At 43.7% G+C, this 20,000-nt stretch overlaps 1 protein-coding gene across 1 annotated transcript in view; it reads left to right on the top strand.

Moving 5' to 3' along the window:
• The window catches only part of LOC126997072 (corticotropin-releasing factor-binding protein-like), a 138,553-nt gene that overhangs the window by 101,574 nt on the left and 16,979 nt on the right, over positions 1-20,000 (top strand). Inside the window, exon 4 of the mRNA XM_050858121.1 lies at positions 4,206-4,407. Coding sequence (XP_050714078.1) covers positions 4,206-4,407 — 202 coding nt within the window. The remainder of the gene's footprint in view (positions 1-4,205; positions 4,408-20,000) is intronic.

Below are 20,000 nucleotides of genomic sequence, written 5' to 3' on the forward strand. Positions count from 1 at the left end.
GGGAGATTAGAGGAGGTAAGATGGGGAGGAAAGGAGGTGGAAGGGAGAGATGAAGGATGATTAATAGGGAGAATACGAGATGGAGGAATGGAGAGAGAGAGAGAGAGAGAGAGAGAGAGAGAGAGAGAGAGAGAGAGAGAGAGAGAGAGAGAGAGAGAGAGAGAGAGAGAGAGAGAGAGAGAGAGAGAGAGAGAGAGAGAGAGAGAATGGATGTGAAGAGAGGGGAATGAAGGAGGTGGAAAAATAAAGAGCTGTTAACTGGAGAGGGGAGGAGAAGGTGATACATGGAAAGACAATCAGCAGTGTGTACCTCACCACCACCACCGCCACCGCCATCACCACCACCACCACCGCCATCACCACCACCACCACCGCCACCGCCATCATCACCACCACCACCACCACCACCACCACCACCATCACCACCACCACCACCGCCACCGCCATCATCACCACCACCACCACCACCACCACCGCCACCGCCATCATCACCACCACCACCACCACCACCGCACCCTCACGTCCGCTCCGTTTACACTAAAAGACCAATTACCGGGCGTTTCAAGACCATACAAAAACGCTCATGCCGCCACACAGACACCAGCCAATCTCCTTCACCATAACAGCACGATCTATCCACGCCCATCACCACCACCACAGCCACCATCACTATCACCATCATCACATCCTCACCCCCGTTTGCAGGGGCAGGGTACGATTCAGCGCCGCCATTCCAGCGCCGGTGTTTCAGCTCCGCCGTTTCAGCGCCATAAGTCAATACTTGATTCAAAGAATCATATTTATTTATGAGATTAGTTTATTTAATTTAAAATTATTAAAAAAAAACATTTAAAATAGTTTAAAATATTTGTTTTTAGTGTGATAAATTGTGCTCAATTGCACGCAGGTATTCTACTTCATTTCTGTTCCTATACTCAGAAATAATTTTTAATATTCTTTCATCTGCTTTTCTGTATTTTAGTAATTTGATTTGAGGTTCATATCCCGCATTGCTTGCCTTTTTGGTAATTGTGCGATGCCAGCTTGAGACATTTTCTAAGCACTGGTTAATAATAATGCTAGGAAGCTCACACGTCTTCTCAGCCCGATGTCTTGCATCTGTTTTTGCCTTTTCTACCTCAACTTTAACTACAGATGGGGGATGGGAATGTTCGTTAATCATCTTAATTACTATTTCCTCTAATGTATGAATTCTGGCTCTGCATCTTCCATTTTCATGGCATCACCAAAACTTAACATCATTCTGTGTCTTACTTAATTTATCAAATCAATATGGAATCCTTCATGACAAAAATTCACTTTTTCTCTTTTGTTTTGCACTGGTTGCGCCATGGGTTAAAGTTTGAAATTTTAAGTCTAAGGAAATCAGAATAGCAGGCGTCAGCTCCAAATGCTAACTATATAGAGGTGAGTGGGTGAGGAGCTGACAGGAACAGGCAGGCAGGTAGCGTTCCACACCTATCTAGCGCGGTGCTCTCTCCCGGTCTGTTGTTGGTAAGCTGAACCAAACACCCTCACCTCATGAACATGGAGTGGGGTTGGAGGAGGAGGGGGGTAAAGAGGAACTTTTGCCAGGTGTTGCCTAGAGGAACAGAGTGGTTAGTTGTTTAGTATTTCGTTTAGTAGTTGTTTAGTAGTTTAGTATGCTATATAGTGTTTGAGATAATTTCGATTACCCACAAAGATGGTAATGCTATCCTTAATATGTCAATAGAGGCTTTAGCTGTTCCGTTCTTTTAAGGCAACCGATTACTCTCAATAAATGCCGAAAGTCATAATTATGTTGTCTTTAATGGGGAAACTCTTTGGCTCCTTGTTTCCTACCACCCATCATCATCCTTATATCAAACGGATATACAACAAAGACACCTATTATGGCTAATGAGAAGCGCACAGGCGCTGAATAGTCTGGCGCTGAATAATTTGGCGCAGAATTGTGCTGGCGCTGAATTGGCGGCGCTGAATCGGTGGCGCTGAATTAACGGCGCTGAATCGGTGGCGCTGAATTAACGGCGCTGAATCGGTGGCGCTGAATTAACGGCGCTGAATCGGTGGCGCTGAATTAACGGCGCTGAATCGGTGGCGCTGAATTAACGGCGCTGAATCGGTGGCGCTGAATTAACGGCGCTGAATCGGTGGCGCTGAATTAACGGCGCTGAATCGGTGGCGCTGAATTAACGGCGCTGAATCGGTGGCGCTGAATTAACGGCGCTGAATCGGTGGCGCTGAATTAACGGCGCTGAATCGGTGGCGCTGAATTAACGGCGCTGAATCGGTGGCGCTGAATTAACGGCGCTGAATCGGTGGCGCTGAATTAACGGCGCTGAATCGGTGGCGCTGATTTAACGGCGCTGAATCGGTGGCGCTGAATTAACGGCGCTGAATTCTGCCATCCCCCGTTTGCAGTACTCCAGATCTCTCCTTATAACCTTCACCATCACAACCATCTTCATCATCACCACTACTATCATCACATTCCCAATCAACACCATTACTCACCTTTACATCACTCCAACCCCTCCTCATCACCCTCCCCATTAGTGTCACCATCATCACCATCCCACTCCTAATCCCATCACCATCCACGCCATCACCTCCATTACAACCACCATCACCAATAACTTTCTCCTTTTTCTTTTCTCATTTCTCTCATTTCTATTTCTCTTTTACACGCAATTTTGCATTCTCGTTTTTTCGTTCTTTTTAATTGCTCTTTTCTCTCTCTCTCTCTCTCTCTAAACTCACACTCATTCACTCATTCACACACTCACACTCTCTTCTATCAGGCTACCACACTCTTTCCTCTCCTCTTCCCACCTCTTAGTTGACTTGTTTCCACCACTTCTCGCCGCTAGAGGGCAGGGAGAGCGCTTAGTCCGTATCAGAGCTAAGCAGAGACGAACAGAGGAAGTTGCGAGGGTAGATTCTTCACCGTCTGCTGCTCTATCCCTTCCTATCTATTGTTACAGGGCTCTCCCCATCTTCTAATCCCCTCCTATTCTGCCTCCTTCCCCCTATTCGCCAGTATCGTCAAACTTCTCTCTCTCTCTCTCTCTCCCTTTCTCTCTTTCACAGTAACTTTAACCCCCCAGCTTCTCTCTCCCTTTCTTTTAGTTAAGTATCTGTAAGTCAGTTCTTTTTATGTAGCTCCCCACTTCTCTCTCCTCCTACCTAATCTCTCCTATCCTCAGTGCCTTTTAAGCCTTAACATCTTACGAAACAGCTTTCAATTTAAGATCCTCTCAAAAGGAATTACAGGACTCAAGTTGGATGCTGAAGACGCTAAATCTCTGACCTTGTTCTTATTTCTGAATGGGTCAGAAAGAGCTTGGTGTCCTTCAGTGCCTCAAAAACTCAGTTCTTCACCTGTCAACAACATAATCATCCAAACCCCTACCTCTTTTATTCGATAACACTCCTCTGTCCCCTTCTCCACTAACAATATTCGGTCTCTTCTTAACTCAAAATGTCAACTGGATAATCTATATAGTATACGTATATCTCATTTCTGGCTAAATCATCTCCCTCAAGGTTAGGCGTCTTTCCCCTTTCCCAGATCCTGTTCATATGCAATTGCCGTGTCCTCTCTCACATTGTAGGTATGCCTCTCATGTGGAGGGTTATCCATACACACGGCCCTTTTGGAGAGAGTGGAATCAAATGCTCCTCGTCTCATCAACTCACCTTCTCTTACTGACAGTCTTCTACCTCTTATATTGTGCCTTAATGTTGTCTCTACCTTCTATCGATATTTTAATGCTGACTGCTCTTCTAGGCTTGCTTAGTGTTTGCCTGCCCCCCCCCCCCCCCCCCCTCCCTGTGGCCCCGATACACACGACAACCTACTCTAGCTCATCCCTGTGCTATCCAAATCCCTTATGCAAGAGTCAACCAGTATTTTCATCCTTTCATCCATTTCGTTGGTAAACTTTGGAACAGCCTTCCTTCGTCTGTTTTCCGTCCTGCCTAAGATTTGAACTCTTTCAAGAAGGGAGGATCAAGACTCCTCCAGCCGAAATTGACCTCTTCTGGCCACTCAACCTTTTTTTTTTATTTCTAAGGAGCAGCGCTACGAGGGCATCTTTTCCCCCTAAGCGGCTTCCGTTGTTGCTAAAAATAAGTTTTATTCCTCCCTCCCACTTCCCAGTACTTTCTAACCCCTAGTTATCTCTCTCTCCCCCCAGTTCGTCGACGGGTGGGAGCTGGGCGGCGAGCTGTTCCCAGGGGAGGTGGACGCCCCGTTGGAGGGTCGCGTGCACGAGTTTTGTGGGCGCCTCAAGAAGAAGGTCTTCCGCTCTTCTGGCAACGCTGCGCTCATCCAGTACCGCATCCCGTCCCGCGGCGACGGCTTCAAGATCACCGTGCGCTACACCAAGAACCCCGCACGTGAGTACCGGGGAGGGCAGGGGAGGGGCGGGACGGTGCGGGGATGGGCTGGGAAGGCTGGGATGAAAAATTCAGGCAGGAGGAAGGGCGGCATAGTACAAGGATGGGCTGGGAAGGCTGGGATGAAAAATTCAGGCAGGAGGAAGGGCGGCATAGTACAAGGATGGGCTGGGAAGGCTGGGATGAAAAGTCAGGAAGGGGGGAAGAGTGGCGGCACAGTACAAGGATGGGCTGGGAGGGTTGGGATGAAAAAACATTGGTGTGCGAAAGACCTTGCCAATGGACCGTATTGGCTATAATAGGCAGCGCCACATGTGGTCAGTCAACTCTAAGCTGTATTTTCCATAGAGTTCAAGTTATAGTCTAGAGTGCGTCTGGGGCTTTCTCCGGGATATACGGCCACGGTGCCGCCATCGCTCCAAGCCGATGATTGCATACACTTCACTCCTACCCGATTTCAGTTTTTCTCCATGTCAAATAGTAGAGTCAGGAACTCGGGTAGGAGTTAAGTGTGTGCAGTCGTTGGCTTGGAGCGGTGGCGGCACCAAGGCCTTGAATCCTGGAGGCAGCCTCAGACGCACTCGAGTACATAACTTGAGTTCTGTGGAAAGTACTGCTTTGACAGTTCACTGAGTGGCCACATGTGGCGCTGCCTGTATAGCCAATACGGTTCATTCTTGCCCCTCTTCCACTTTCCTCACGTACTGCAAACGAGGCTAAAGAAGTTTGTCCCATTAACAACTCGCCAATTCTTCTCCCTCTTTGCCTTTTCCTCTTGCACTGTCAACGTGAGACTGAAGTGGTTTGTCTCGATAACGATTTTCCAGTTCCTCTAACTTCAACTTTCCCTCACAAACTGTACACGAGACTTAAAAGAGGTTTATTCCATTACCGAGGACATTTTTTTCCGACCGAGTTCCTTTGCTCATCGTTAGCGAGAGTAGATGAGTAGGTGCGACTGAGGACCCAACCAAGAAAAGTCGAGTACAAAGAGTAAGAGGTCGAGTAAAAAGAGTTGCTTTGCTGAAGAAGACTCTCCCATTTCAACTTCATTTGCGTATACTTAAAACGAGTGGATAGGTTTGCAAGGCTAAAGAAAAAATCAAGAAAAGGCAAGTACAATAAGCAAGAAACTGAAAAGATTGTTGCCCTGCAGATGAAGACTCTCCCTTTTCACCTTTATTTGCGTATAATTTTGCAGGAGTGGATACGTTTGCAAGGCTAAAGAAATAAAGAAAAACAAGGACAGCCAAGTACAAAAAAAAAAAAAAACAAGGAAACTAAAAAGATGGTTGCCTTGTAGATGAAGACTTTCCCATTTCACCTTCATTTTCGTATATTTTTACAGGAGTGGATATGTTTGTAAGGCTAAAGAAAAAAACAAAAAAACAAGGACAGCCAAGTACAAAAAAAACAAAACAAGGAAACTAGAAAGATGGTTGCCTCGTAGATGAAGACTCTCCCTTTTCACCTTCATTTGCGTACATTTGAAACAAGAGTGGATAGCTTTGCAAGGCTACAGACCATACCGAGAAAAGTTGTCTCTACCTCTGCCAAACTTTCCTTCCCCCATAAAGAAAACTATCCATTTTTTTTCATCTTATCTCCAGGAGAGTACGTTCTGATCTCCTTTAAATTGGAGTATTCAATCCCATCGTGCCGCATCCTTTTCCCATCCCCTTTCATCCCCTTCTCAAAAAGCTGAGGAAAGAAAAATATCCCAAAGAACGGAACACTGGGCCGCGAATAAGAGAGAGAGAGAGAGAGAGAGAGAGAGAGAGAGAGAGAGAGAGAGAGAGAGAGAGAGAGAGAGAGAGAGAGAGAGAGAGAGAGAGAGAGAGAGAGAGAGAGAGAGAGAGAGAGAGAGAGAGAGAGAGAGAGAGAGAGAGAGAGAGAGAGAGAGAGAGAGAGAGAGAGAGAGAGAGAGAGAGAGACCGAAAAAAATCCTTATCCGTCACTTCCTGAATCAATGGTATTTTTGATATTTTACTTTTTCTTCCCGTTTTCTATTCTCTTTTTTTTTTTTGTTTCGTTCCTCCCCGCCTGTCTGTCTCGTTTTCACTTTTGCGGAGTTTTCCTTTCCCTTTTTATTTGCTTCTTGTCGCTTTACAATTTTCTCTTTTTGTTCTATTTTTATATTTCCTTTTGTAACCTCTTCTGCTAGTCCTGTGTGTGTGTGTGTGTGTGTGTGTGTGTGTGTGTGTGTGTGTGTGTGTGTGTGTGTGTGTGTGTGTGTGTGTGTGTGTTTCCTTTTATCAAACCGTCACCTTCAATCATTTCTTTATTTCCTCTCTTTTCCTTTACTTTTCCCATCCACTTTTCTACTTCCTCAATTGTCAATTCCTTCTTTGCATCCATCCATTCTTCCGCCTTTACTTATCCTGTTCTTTGCCAACTCAATCCTTATCTATCTCCTTTTCCGTCCCTTTCCTGTCCCCTTCTTCCTCCTGTCCTCCTCCTCCCTACCTCAATCTCATCTATACCTTTCATCCCCCTTTCCCTTCCTCCCTTATCTATCTTTTCCTTTTTTCCGTCCTTTTTCTGTCCTCTTTTCTACCCCCTCACTCCCTTTCTTCCTCCTATCCGACTCCTCCTAATCTCTTCATTTAAAAACATACCTTCCATCTCCCTTTCCCTTCCTTCCCTTTCCACGAACTCATTTCCTTACCCGCTCACTCCCAGCCCTGTAAATGCGCCGACGCCGAATGGGTTGGGAGTGGAGTGATTCGATGAGCGGGAAAAATAAGTCTCGCCGTGATGGTATTTCAAGGTCTGGTTAGGGAGAGTGTTGCGTGTCGCGGAAAGGCCTGGAGTGCATGGGAGGGAGCTTCACTGAGAGGCTGATGAAGGTTATTCTTTCCCCCTTTTCCATTTGCCTGACGTGTGTGTAGAGATGAATAGATGAGAGCAAGAATAAATATTGATAGATAGATAGATAGATAGATAGATAGATAGATGGATAGATTGATAGATAGACAGAAAGATAGATAGATAGATAGATAGATAGATAGATACATAAATAGATAGATAGATAGATAGATAGATAGATTGATGGATAGATAGACAGAAAAAAAAGAGAATATGATAAGCTTGAAAAGAATAACAGGAAAGATAGGTAGATGGATGGATGGATTTAGAAGGATAGGTAGATAAATGTTGCGGTCATTTTGAGGAACTGGTCAGTTTGCAAAACGCCCGGTCATTTTGAGAAACGACACAAAGAGTGGTCAGTTTGCAAAATTACCTTAAATATTTGGGCATTTTGCAAAAGGACCACAGTTATGGGTACTTTGCAAAATCATCAGCAGTCTCCTTGGCCAAATTGCAGAATATCCAAATAGCAGTTGGTCAATATGTAAAAAAAAAAAATGTCCAACCAACAGTCAACCTTCAAATGCTTGTTATTCAACCTTAAAACTACATTAAAATACATTAAAACCACATTACAAAATTAACGTAACATCAGGCCAGACTGCCTTCAATTGCCTGTTTATTCAACCTTCGAGTGTTACTGCAAGTGTTTAAAAAAACCGATGTACTAACAACAAAAATGTACAAACAACAGTCTACATAAAAAAAACATTAAAACTACATTAAAAAAACATTAAAACTACACTAAAAAATCATAGTGCCATCAAACCATTGCAGCATTAACATTATATCAGACTTGTTAGAGCAAGAGACACTTCATGTGCATCAACTGTTGTGAATCTACTCTTACATATTACTTTGTTTTTTTAAGCATTTGCAGCATAGTGACCAACTGCTGTTTGGAGATTCCGCAAATTGGTCAAGGAAACTACCGATGATTTTGCAAAATGACCATAACTGTCGTCCTTTTGTATAATGCCCAAATATTTAAGATCATTTTGTAAACTGACCACTGTTTTGATAATTTCTCAAAATGATCGGGGATTTTGCAAAATGACTAGTTCCTCAAAATGACCGTAACATATAGATGGATAGATGGAGAGGAGAGTGAGAGAGGGAACTGGAGGCGTAGGATTATTAAAAAAAACAAAAAAACAAGAGAGAAAACGAGAAAGAGGAAACGTAACAGATCGCAGAAGTAAATAAATGCTTTGGAGATGAAATAAACAAAAAGGAAACAATCACGACAGAACACACAGACAGGCACAGACGGGTAGTTAGAGAGAGAGAGAGAGAGAGAGAGAGAGAGAGAGAGAGAGAGAGAGAGAGAGAGAGAGAGAGAGAGAGAGAGAGAGAGAGAGAGAGAGAGAGAGAGAGAGACGTAGGAAAGGAATCATAGGAGAGAAAAGAAGAAAGAGGAAATACAACAGATCACAGACAGGACAGACAGACAGACATCGAAGGGTAGATATAGAGAATGAGAGAGAGAATGGGAGAAGTAGAAAGAAAATAAATAGAGAGAGGAAATGCTTTTTTTTTTTTTTTTTTACATTGCCCATTGCGGTAGGCTTGGTTCTTCCTGATGTCTGATGGTCGGTCTCTTCCTGTCGGGTCTGATGGTGTCCTGATGGTCAGCCCAGCCTGTTCTGGCGCAGGCGAGCGCCATAGGCATTACATCTCTTCATGCATCCTGCCCCAGCCCTCATCTTTGATATCCTAGAATCTAGGTAGGAGTGAGGTGGTCTTCTGGACATGTGGGTAGTTTTTTTTTGCCACTCGGCGGCTGAAAAATCCCAGCTTGGTGGCACCGGGCGGGGATTGAACTCGCGTCCTCCTGAACACGAGGCCGTTACTTTGACGACTCAGCCACCGCCTCCCAAACACAGAATCACAGAAGTAGAAGAATAGTTTGAGGATGAAGCAATAAAAAACAGACAGACAAAGACGGACAGAAATGGGCAGGGATTCGTTTTCCATCGCCCTTTACCTTCCAAAACCTATAGGATGTTTGTGTAAGGTTCCACTATTCAACGAGAAGGTGTGGGCGCTCACATCGACCCTTCACATTTCAAGAGAAGGTTGAGAAAAGAGGAAAACAAGAGGGAAAATAAAAAAAAGACTCCATCAACATTCCGGAGCTTCGCCGTCATATTGAAACCATTTCGAACCGGTCAGCTCTCCGAATCTCACATATACACACACACGCACGCACGTACAAATAAGGTCTTTCCGTCGGACTCCTCGCAATGGGATTCGAACGTGGTGACCATGTTGACCGTTTAGCCAGTGGGTGAAGGGAGGGATGGCTGGGATGTTACGGAGAAATGGATGAAGGGAAGGAAAGGGAGAGGATGTAAGTGGAGACTAATGGGGGTTAATGGAGAGAGAGAGAGAGAGAGAGAGAGAGAGAGAGAGAGAGAGAGAGAGAGAGAGAGAGAGAGAGAGAGAGAGAGAGAGAGAGAGAGAGAGAGAGAGAGAGAGCACACATTTGAACATTTATAATTACATAACCATTTTACAGTATATTACAGACAGAAGGACAGACAGACAGACAAACAGAGAGACAGACAGACAGAGATAGAGAGGAAGGGAAATTACGGTAACGGTAAATGGAGAGGGAGGGAGGAAGAGAGGGGAGGGAGGAAGAGAAGGGAGGGGGGAAGAGAGGGGAGGGAGGAAGAGAGGGGAGGGGGGAAGAGAGGGGAGGGGGGAAGAGAGGGGAGGGAGGGGATTACAGCACATGGCCGATCTTGGGCGTAACTATCCAATGACGTGGATTCGCCGTGTTCCAGGAGCCCAAGTTATGGATGTTTCGGCGCAAGGTTGTTCTCGTCAGTTGATTCTCACTCGTCCCTTTATCGAGATGGACGAAGCTGATGAACCTAAACAGATTTCAAATACACGGAAAAATACCGCACTTTAAGGCTGGAGACACACGAAGAAGATAAACAGAAAGGAGTTCAAATACGTGAAAAACCATCGCTATTTTAAATTCGAGACGCGCTAAATTGATTGAACTACCGTAATTTTAGTTTCAAGACGCACTAAGATGATTTACCTTGATTTCAAATACACGGAATAATACCGCACTTTAAGTCTGGAGACACACGAAGAAGATAAACAGAAAGGAGTTCAAATACGTGAAAAACTATCGCTATTTCAAACTCGAGACGCGGTAAATTGATTAAACTACCGTAATTTTAGTTTCCAGACGCACTGAGATGAGTCACCTTGATTTCAAACACACGGACAAATTACTGTGGTTTGTTTCAAAAGGGACGAAGGTAATAAATCTGAAAGAGTTCAAATACACGAAAAAATACCGTAGTCAAAGTTTGGAGATACACCTGGATGATTAACCTTGAGTTCAGATCTATGGAAAACACCGTAATTTAGGTTTCGAGATGCAATGAGCTAATCCACCTAAAAGGGAGTTTAAATACACGGAAAAATACCTTACTATAAGATCCACTCAATCAAATAATAGTGAGAAATGAATGATAATAAAATGGAAAAAAAGTAAAAATATCAATATGACCTAAAAGCGATTTCTAAAGAAGTTCAAATAAGCAAGAACATCCCGCAGTCTGAATTCCGTTCAATCAAAAAATGGTGAGAGAGGAAAATAAAATGGGAAAAAGTAGTAAATATATCAATATGAGCCTCAGACTCCTAAAAGCGAATTCTAATTTTCAAGATGGACACTGAGAAGTTGTTGAATGCCGCAGTCACAGGAAGGAAGGAAGGAAGGAAGGAAGGAAGGGAGGAAAGAAGGAAGGAAAGAAGGAAGGAAGGAAGGAAGGAAGGAAAAGAGGAAGGAAAGAAGAAAAGAAAGAAGGAAGAAAGAAAGGAAGGAAGATAGGAAGGAAGGAAGGAAGGAAGGGAGGAAAGAAGGAAGAATGGAAAGAAGGAAAAAAGAAAGGAAGGTAGGAAGGAAAGAAGGAGGAATGGAAAGAAGGAAAAAAGAAAGGAAAGAAGAAAGGAAAGAAGGAAGAAAGAAAGGAAGGAAGATAGGAAGGAAGGAAGGAAGGAAGGAAGGAAAGAAGGAAGAAAGAAAGGAAGTTAGGAAAGAAGGAAGGCGAGGGAGACACAGACAAAAATAGAAAGAACTGAAAGGGAATCAAACAGAAAAACAGAAGGCGAGCAAGACACAAACAGACAGAGGAACAGGAGAAAGAAAACATAAACAGAGAGAAAGACAGGAAAGGAAGGCACAGACAAACAGAGGGACAGAAGAATGAGAGGAGAAAACACAAACAAACAGAAAGAAGAAAGGGGAGAGAGACAGACAGAGGGATAGAAGGAAAGCAAGGACGGCAGAGACAGACAGACAGAAGGAAGAACAAGAAGAGGGAGGCACAGACAGACAGAAGGAAGAATAGGAGGAGACAGACAGACAGAAGGACAGAAAAGGTAGTGACAGACAGGAAGGACTAAGAGAGAATGGAACAGATAGACAAATAGAGGGACAGAAGAAGAGAGGTGAAGACAGGCAAACAGGACAGAAGACAGGCGGCCCAGACAGTTGCGCGGATGACCGGCCACTCCCCAGATAAGCCTTCTCGGAGTCGTTCTTGGAATCCGCCGCCGCATCAAGCATCAAGCAGGATTCTCGTCTAATGGAAGTGTGAAAGTTTTCCTGCCGAGATTCTTGCGCGTCCGTCCAAATGCGAGCAGACGATTTTTTTTTTCTTTAATTTTTTGATACTCGGGAAAAAAAAAAATAGAAAGTTGAGCTCATATCTGAATTTCTAGTTTCTCGAAAGGGAAGATAAAAAAAGGGGGGGAGGGGGGGGAGGGGGGGGGGGTTGCTCGAGGACAGAAGAGGTTTCGGTATGGGCTCGTAGATGGAAGGGAGTTCGATTCGGTTGTTAATAAGAACTGGAGGAAGAGAAGCTGTTGAGATAAGAAACGTGGTGTTTAATTTAGTGTGTGTGTGTGTGTGTGTGTGTGTGTGTGTGTGTAAATATGATGACGGAAGGGAAAGAAAAAGAAAAATTATGAGAAGGAGCAGGAGGAGAAGGAAGAGAAGGAGGAGGAGGAGGAGAGGAGGAGAAAGATGAGGAGGAGGAAGAAGCCACGTGCCCGATCTTCAGAAATTCCGATAAGTTAATCCCTTTCAGAATTAATCTCGAGAGGCAGAGAGAGAGAGAAAAAGGCAATCTATTTCTAATTCTATATCTTAACATCTATTTCTCTTTCTCCCTTCGTTCACGCTATTAATCATTTTTACTTTTTTCTTCCTTTGTTCTCGTTATTCTTCCTTTATCATTTTTCCAGCTGTCATCTTTGTCTGGCTCAGTGATCCATGGTTCAAATTATCAACGACTCTCTTATCGCTTTTATCTGTTTTCCACGTTATTACACTTTCCCTGACTGTACATACCTCTCAGTCACTCTCTTACCTCAACATCGCTTCCCTTAATGTCTTCCCCACAACTGTCCTTCACATCCTTTCCTCCCCATCCACTCCCTTAATGTCTTCCCCACCACTTTCCACCACCTCCTTCCCTCCCCACAACTCCCCACTTCTCCCTTGCCTTCCCATTTCCTCCCTTCATGTTCTTCCCCACAATGCATCACTCCCTTCCCACTCCCATCTCCCTTCATGTTCCTCCCCTTTTCAATTAGTCTCCATTTTCGTCTTCCTCGGTTTCAAGGTTTCAGTCTGTTTTTCTATCCTGTGTCATCAAATTCCATCATCCCTTCCTCTACCTCCCCTCTATCTCCCTACCCTATCCTCTTCTTCCCCTCCCTATCTCTCTACCTTCTCTTCCCCCTTCACTGTTCTTGTCTTTCCCCTCCCCTCTCCCCGTGCTCTGATTCCCTTTCCCTCCTCTACCTTACCCTTTCACTATTCTCCCTTTCCCCCCCCCCTCTATCTTCTCCCCTCTTTCACTCTTCTTGCCTTTCCTCTCCCTCTCCCCCATCTTCTTTCTTCTCTCCCCCTATCACTATTTTTGTCTATCCTCCCCTCCTCCTCTTCTGACGTCCCCTCCCCACCATAATTGACCAAACCTGTTCTAATGGACTGGAAAACAGGCGCTCACTCACCCTCCTCTCCCCTCTTACCCTGCCCTCCCTCCCCTCATCTTCCTCGCCTTCCTCTTCGCAACCCATTACCCACGGCTACTAAACCCTTTCCCCATTCCCCCCTTCTCCTCTTCTTCGTCTTACTCCTCCTCCTCTTCCTTCTACTCAGGTTCCATCGACTACAATAATTACAAGACATGAGGAATCGGATCTCGGGGCAACCTGTAACCTATGAAACACTAACGGACGTATTATAAGACATTTCGCCGCACAAGAACACATATTTGACAAGGCTTTCGTAGGAGTTGTGGGCATTTACAGGAGTAGTTGTATGACCCTGGTGGTAATATGACCCTTTCTCTGTACCGTGAACCTAAAGAAACACTCTCCTCTGATCTCCGTCCAAGGGCACAATGCATTCAAGCTAGAAATCGAGCTAATAGGGTACTGGGATTTATTTCAAGGAGCGTAAGCAACAGAAGCCCCGAAGTCTTCCTCAAACTATATTTAGCATTAGTTAGACCTCATCTTGACTATGCGGTTCAGTTCTGGTCACCCTACTATAGAATGAGGAGGATGAGATGATTCATCATGGGAGAGAAAATGCCATACGAGGAAGACTCAAACAGTTAAACTTGCATTCTCTAGAAAGGCGAAGGGTGCGTGGAAATGGATGAAGGCTTTAAAGGGGAGACATTCACAGGTTTTTTGTTGGTAAGAGAACCGTAGGGACACGAAGTAACGGGTTTAAACTGGATAAATTCAGATTCAACAGACAGGACAAAAATGGTTTTACTAACACTAGGTGGTGGGTGTGGAATAGGCTAGCAGTCATCATGTGGTGGTGCCACACAATTGTCACACTCAAAAATAGACTACACGGGCTAGGTCAAAGGAGCTCAGTCCGTACAGCCTACCGGGGCCTTGGCAGACTCCTGCGTTCTTATGTTCTTATGTTCTTATGTTCTCATTAGAACCCAACTGACTGTATGACCCTGGTGGTAATTTGTTCCTTCCCCTGTACCGTGAACCTAAATAAACACTCATTAGAACACGACTGACCCCCTCTTTGGCCTTTTGAAATAGCTGATGTGAGAAGCCAAAGTGTCTTATAATGCTGACCGTGTGAAAAACTAATGATGTTCTTGGGTTCACAATTACAAGACCCCGGGAGTCATGTAATCCGTATACAACTCATTAGTAAGACCTCACCTGGAATACGCAGTGCAGCTCTGGTTCCTCAACTGTGAAAATAGAGAAATAACAAGGGATTATATTCCACCCTCTCCTAACACTATTTTTTTATATTCCACTCAACTCACAATCGTACCCCGTCAGCTTTAAACCATCTTACTTATTTAGCCTCATTTATTAATTTTCCCTTTTCCCTTTTCCTTAATTCCTCGCATTCATTTATCTTCAGACTGTTTCATTTCTTCTATTCCTCTTTCCTTTATTCCTCGCACTCATTCAACTTCGGACCGTCTCTCATTTTCTTTTTTTCCCTTTCCTTAATTTCTCGTATTAATTTATCGTCAAACAGTCTCTCATTTTCCCTATTCCTCTTTTCCATAATCCCTCGCATTCATTCAAGTTCGGACGGTCTCTAATTTTCCTTATTCCTCTTCCATAATTTCCTCGCATTCATTCGACTTTAAATAGTCTCTCATTTCCCCTTTTCCCTTTTACTTCATCCCTCGTATTCATTTATCTTCAAACCGTCTCTCATTTTCCCTTTTTTTCATTTAACTTCTAACTATCTCCCATTTTTCCTTTTTTCCCTTTCCTTAATTTCCCGCATTCATTCAACTTCTAACCGTCTCTCATTTTCCCTTTTTCCCATTCCTTAATTTCTCGCATTCACTCAACTTCAAACTGTCTTCCATTTTCCCTTTTTCACTTCCTTTAATCCTACTCATTCATTTAACTTCTAAGCGTCTCCCGTTTTCCCTTTTTTCCCATTCCTTAATTCCTCGCATTCATTCAACATCAAACCGTCTCTCATTTTCCTAATTCCCAATTTCCATAATTTCTCGCATTCATTTATCCTCAAACCGCCTCTCATTTTCCTTATTTCTCTTTCCTTAATTCCTTTCACTCATTTCCCCTTTTCCCCTTCCCGGCCCCCCCCCCCCCCTAATCTTCCCCTCACACGGAAAACTCAACTTAATAGCAATAATCTATACAACCCTACCAATCCAGGGAAATAAAATAGTGAGAGTTTGTTTCAATAAATAATCGTAATTCCTTTCTAATGAGTTACGTGTTTGGCACTAATTCGAGGGAGATAAAAAAGCGATGAAAAGGTTTTGGATGAACGCGTAAATAATAACTCAAAATTGATTTGGTGCTCGGCCGTGTTGATTGTGTGTGTGTGTGTGTGTGTGTGTGTGTGTGTGTGTGTGTTGCCAAAGGGGGGTTCGATGTTTGTCTTTAATAGTTTTTGTTGTTCTTGTTGTTGTTGTTCTTGTTACTCTTGTTGTTGATGTTAGCGGTGGTGGTGGTGGTGGTGTTGATATTGCTATGGTTTTATTAATATTCACACACACACACACACACACACACACACACACACACACACACACACACACACGCACACACACCCACACCCACACACACACACACACACACACACACACACACGTATTCAAATTTGTTTTCCAATTCGATAAGTGATATTTCAAGCTCTCCTCTTCCTCCTCCTCCTCCTCCTCCTCCTCCTATTATCCTATCCACGTCTGTTTCTATTATCATGAGGAAAACAGGAGCATTCACTATATTTTCATTCCTCCGTTTTTCTGATCATAATTTCACTGGCAACATTATTTTCCCGTTCAGTTTTCCTTCGTCTTTTATCATTCGGGAAACAAAATACTGAAGAAATGTCCAATACGTAAAAATATAAGCAAGAAGAAGAAGAAGAAGAAGAGGATGAAGATGAAGATGAGGATGAAGATGAAGATGAAGAAGATGAAGATGAAGATGAAGAAGAAGAAGAAGATGAAAATGAAGATGAAGATGAAGAAGAAGAAGAAAGAAAGAAAGAAAGAAAGAAAGAAAGAAAGAGAAAACGAAGAAGAAGCAACAACACCTTGTCAAAATCCACTTACATTATTCAAGATGTTTCCGTTTCTGCAAATAAAACTCTCACTCTTGTTTGAGGTGCGCGCGTGTGCGTGTGTGTGTGTGTGTGTGTGTGTGTGTGTGTGTGTGTGTGTGTGTGTGTGTGTGTGTGTGTGTGTGTGTGTGTGTGTTGCAGAATTTGTATCATTTCTTCCTTTCCGTTATTTCTGGCGTCCTTCCTCGCCTTCTCGTTCCACTCTAACACTTTTATATTTCTCCTTTCTCCCACTTCCTCCTTTTCTTCATGTAACTCCTCAATTTTCTCTCTTTTCCTCTCTTCCTCCTCCTTCCATCCACCCATTCCATCGTCTTTCCTTCGCCCTATTCCCTTCTCCATTTTTCACACATCTCTACTCTTCCCTTTACTCCTCCTCCTCTACTCTATCTTGTTACATATTATCTTCATTCATCTTAAGTTCATTTCTTCGCCTCCTCACTCACCCCATTATTTTTCTTCTATTTATATTTCCAACGCTTTTATCAATTTTTTTTCTCCCATTACCTTAACCAGTCCCCAACAGGCTTCTTCCTCTCTTCGTTCTCTTAATTTCACCTCACTACCTCACCGCTACTTCTTATATACGCCCACTTCTCTTTTTTTTCTTCTTATCCCATTATCAACGCTTTAGTCTAACCATTTATCCCCCTTGCTGCTCTTCTCTACCTTATCCCGTCCCCAGTAACCTTCCTCCTCCATTAGTCCTCACAATTTCACCTCCTCACTTCCTCACCGTTAACCCTTACGTACGCTTAGTCCTTATTTTCTCCCCTATCACCCATGCACTCCCTCATCCACGTCATAACTTCTCTACTCCTTACTTTCCTCCTTCATTCATTCACCTTGTTGCCTCCTTTCACGTCACCACCTTCATCTTTTCGCTTTCTATTCCTGCACCATCGCATTCTCTCCCCTATGTCATAACTATTCTCCTCCTCATCTTTCCTACCTTAATTTATCCTCAAACAGTCTCTCATTTTTTCTGTTTTCCTTTCCTTAATTCGTCGCACTCATTTTACTTCGTACCGTCTCTCATTTTCCCTTTTTTCCTTCCCTTAATCCCTCTCATTCACTTAACTTCTAACCTCCTTTCACCTCTTCCTTTTCCCCCCCACACTCACGCACTCTCTCGTCCTAGCTCTCACTCACGACATAACTTCTCCACTCCTTACCTTCCCTCCCTCCCTCACTCACTTCGTCACCTCCTCACCTCCCTTCACCTCACCTATTCCTGTTCTTTCCCCTCACCCCCGCACCCCTTCACCCACGTCACGAGAGGATTGGCTGTGGGGTCGGGAGGCCTTACTATATAGACAAATGGCTTGGGAGAAGGATTTTTATAGGTCATCGTTTTGAGATTGCTTTCTGTGTTCGTATTCTGCTGGTGTTATGTGCTTCTGCTGGTGAGTGGTGAGAGGGAACACCAGGGTATGTTTTGGAGCATATGAGGACCAGGTATAGGTTGAAATTATGTTTGTATTTTGCAGGTGTTATATGCTGCTGCACGTGGGTTTTGAGAGGGATCATCAGGGTAACTTTCGGCGCATTTCAAGACTGGGTACAGGTGGATATTAGTGCAGGATTTTAAAACGTGTAAAGTAAACTGCTGGTATCAAAGGGTCGCGTGGGTTTTAGGATCTTGGGGTAACGGTAAGGAGTGTAAGAACGTTGGGAACCACTGCCCTAATTTATCACCCCTTCTGTCCCTCACGCATTCCCCCATCATCTCTTTTTCCCTTTCTCGAACTCCCACTCATTGCCTCACGCCTCCCATAACAACTCCTCCTCCTCCTCCTCCTCCTCCTCCCTCTCATCGAACTCCCACTCATTGCCTCACGCCTCCCATAACAACTCCTCCTCCTCCTCCTCCCCCTCATCGAACTCCCACCCATTGCCTCACGCCTCCCATAACTCCTCCTCCTCCTCCTCCTCCTCCTCCCCCTCATCGAACTCCCACCCATTGCCTCACGCCTCCCATAACTCCTCCTCTTCCTCCTCCTCCTCCCTCATCGAACTCCTACTCATTGCCTCACGCCTCCCATAACTCACCCTTTTTCGCTTCCATTCCAACAACACTCGCGGTATGATGAAGCGCCGGGGTGAAGAAAAAAATTAAAACCCGGCAAATTGGGAAAAAAAGGGACGCGATCAAGGGGTGAAAACGAACAAACGTGACCGAATATAATCACGATGCTCTCTTTTTTTTATTTATTGATCTTTTTTTTTGGTTATCGAGGTTTACGGGTTAGCGGGCCGCGGGTTGAATACGGTTGTCAGCCGGGTAAGCTTTTCACTGCCGCGCTATTTCACTGTTTAATCCCGCGTTGGCTGCGTCCCTGAACCAGACTTTCGCGCGTTGGGTTATGAATGATTCGGGCGGTGATCTGCTGGAATGGCTGGTCTGGCTGGCTGACCTCGTTTGTGTGATTTCCTTTTTATAAATTTATTTCCTCTTTTATTATTTTATCTATTTAGTTTGTTTTTATCTACTTTTTATTCATTTTTATTTGTTTTTACTATCTTATCTTTATCTCGTTTGTTTTAACTTATTTTTATTCAGTTTTTTTTTCTTATTCTTTGTTAGTTTTATTCTTATCTTTTTTATTTATTATTTTATCTCTAACTCGTTTTTATCTCCTTTTTATTCCTATTTCCTTTTTTATCTTTATCTCGTTTGTTTTATCTCCTTTTATTTTTTTTCCTTTTCTTCTTTTATCTTTATCTCGTTATTTATCTCTTTTTTATTCCTATTTCTTATTTGTGTACGGTACTGTTTTATCTTGTTCTCGTTTGTTTTATCTTCCTTTTCATTCATTTTTTCTTATTCTTTTTCTTATTATGCTTATCTTTTTTGTCTTCCTTATTCATGTTTTTTTTGGGGGGGGGGATGGGAGGGAGAGTTCCTGTTTTTTTCTTTTCTCTTTTCTTTTCTCTTTTTATTTTTATTATTCCTCTTTTATTCCTATTTTTTATTTCATCTTCTTTTTTCACTTTCTTTGGGGGGTTCAATATAATGCTGTGTTTATCTTATCTTCTTTCTTCTTTCTCATTTCCGTATCTTTTTCCCTTTTTTTTTCATCCAATGCTGTGAGTAATTTTCCGGTACATGTATTTTCTTTCTCCTTATACATCTTCCACCTTCTCCTCTTCACTCTTTTCTTCCTCATTCTACTCCGTCTCCGTCTTCTCTTTCGCCTCCTGCTGCTCCTCCACCTCCTCTTCAGTCTTTTGTTCTCCATTCTATTCCTCCTCCATCTTCTCTTTCGCCTCCTCCTGCTCCTCCACCTCCTCAGTCTTCCATGTCTTCGCGGCTCTTCGCAAATACCACTTTCCCCTCCTCTGTCTCCTCTGTTTTATCCACACTGTCTTTCGCCTCCCTACACAAAGGAACACAAAGGGAACACAGAGGAAGAACAAACAACAGCAGACTTACCGTGCAATACTACTCCTTCGTCCCCTATTTCCTCTGTCTTTTCGTCTCCCTAGCCTGCAACACTAATACCCCATCCCTTGTCTTCTCTCTATTTACACGCCCCACTGCCTTTTCGCCTCCCTAGCCTGCAAGCAC

The sequence above is a fragment of the Eriocheir sinensis genome, chromosome 11, assembly GCF_024679095.1.
Source record: "Eriocheir sinensis breed Jianghai 21 chromosome 11, ASM2467909v1, whole genome shotgun sequence".
NCBI lineage: Eukaryota > Metazoa > Arthropoda > Malacostraca > Decapoda > Varunidae > Eriocheir > Eriocheir sinensis.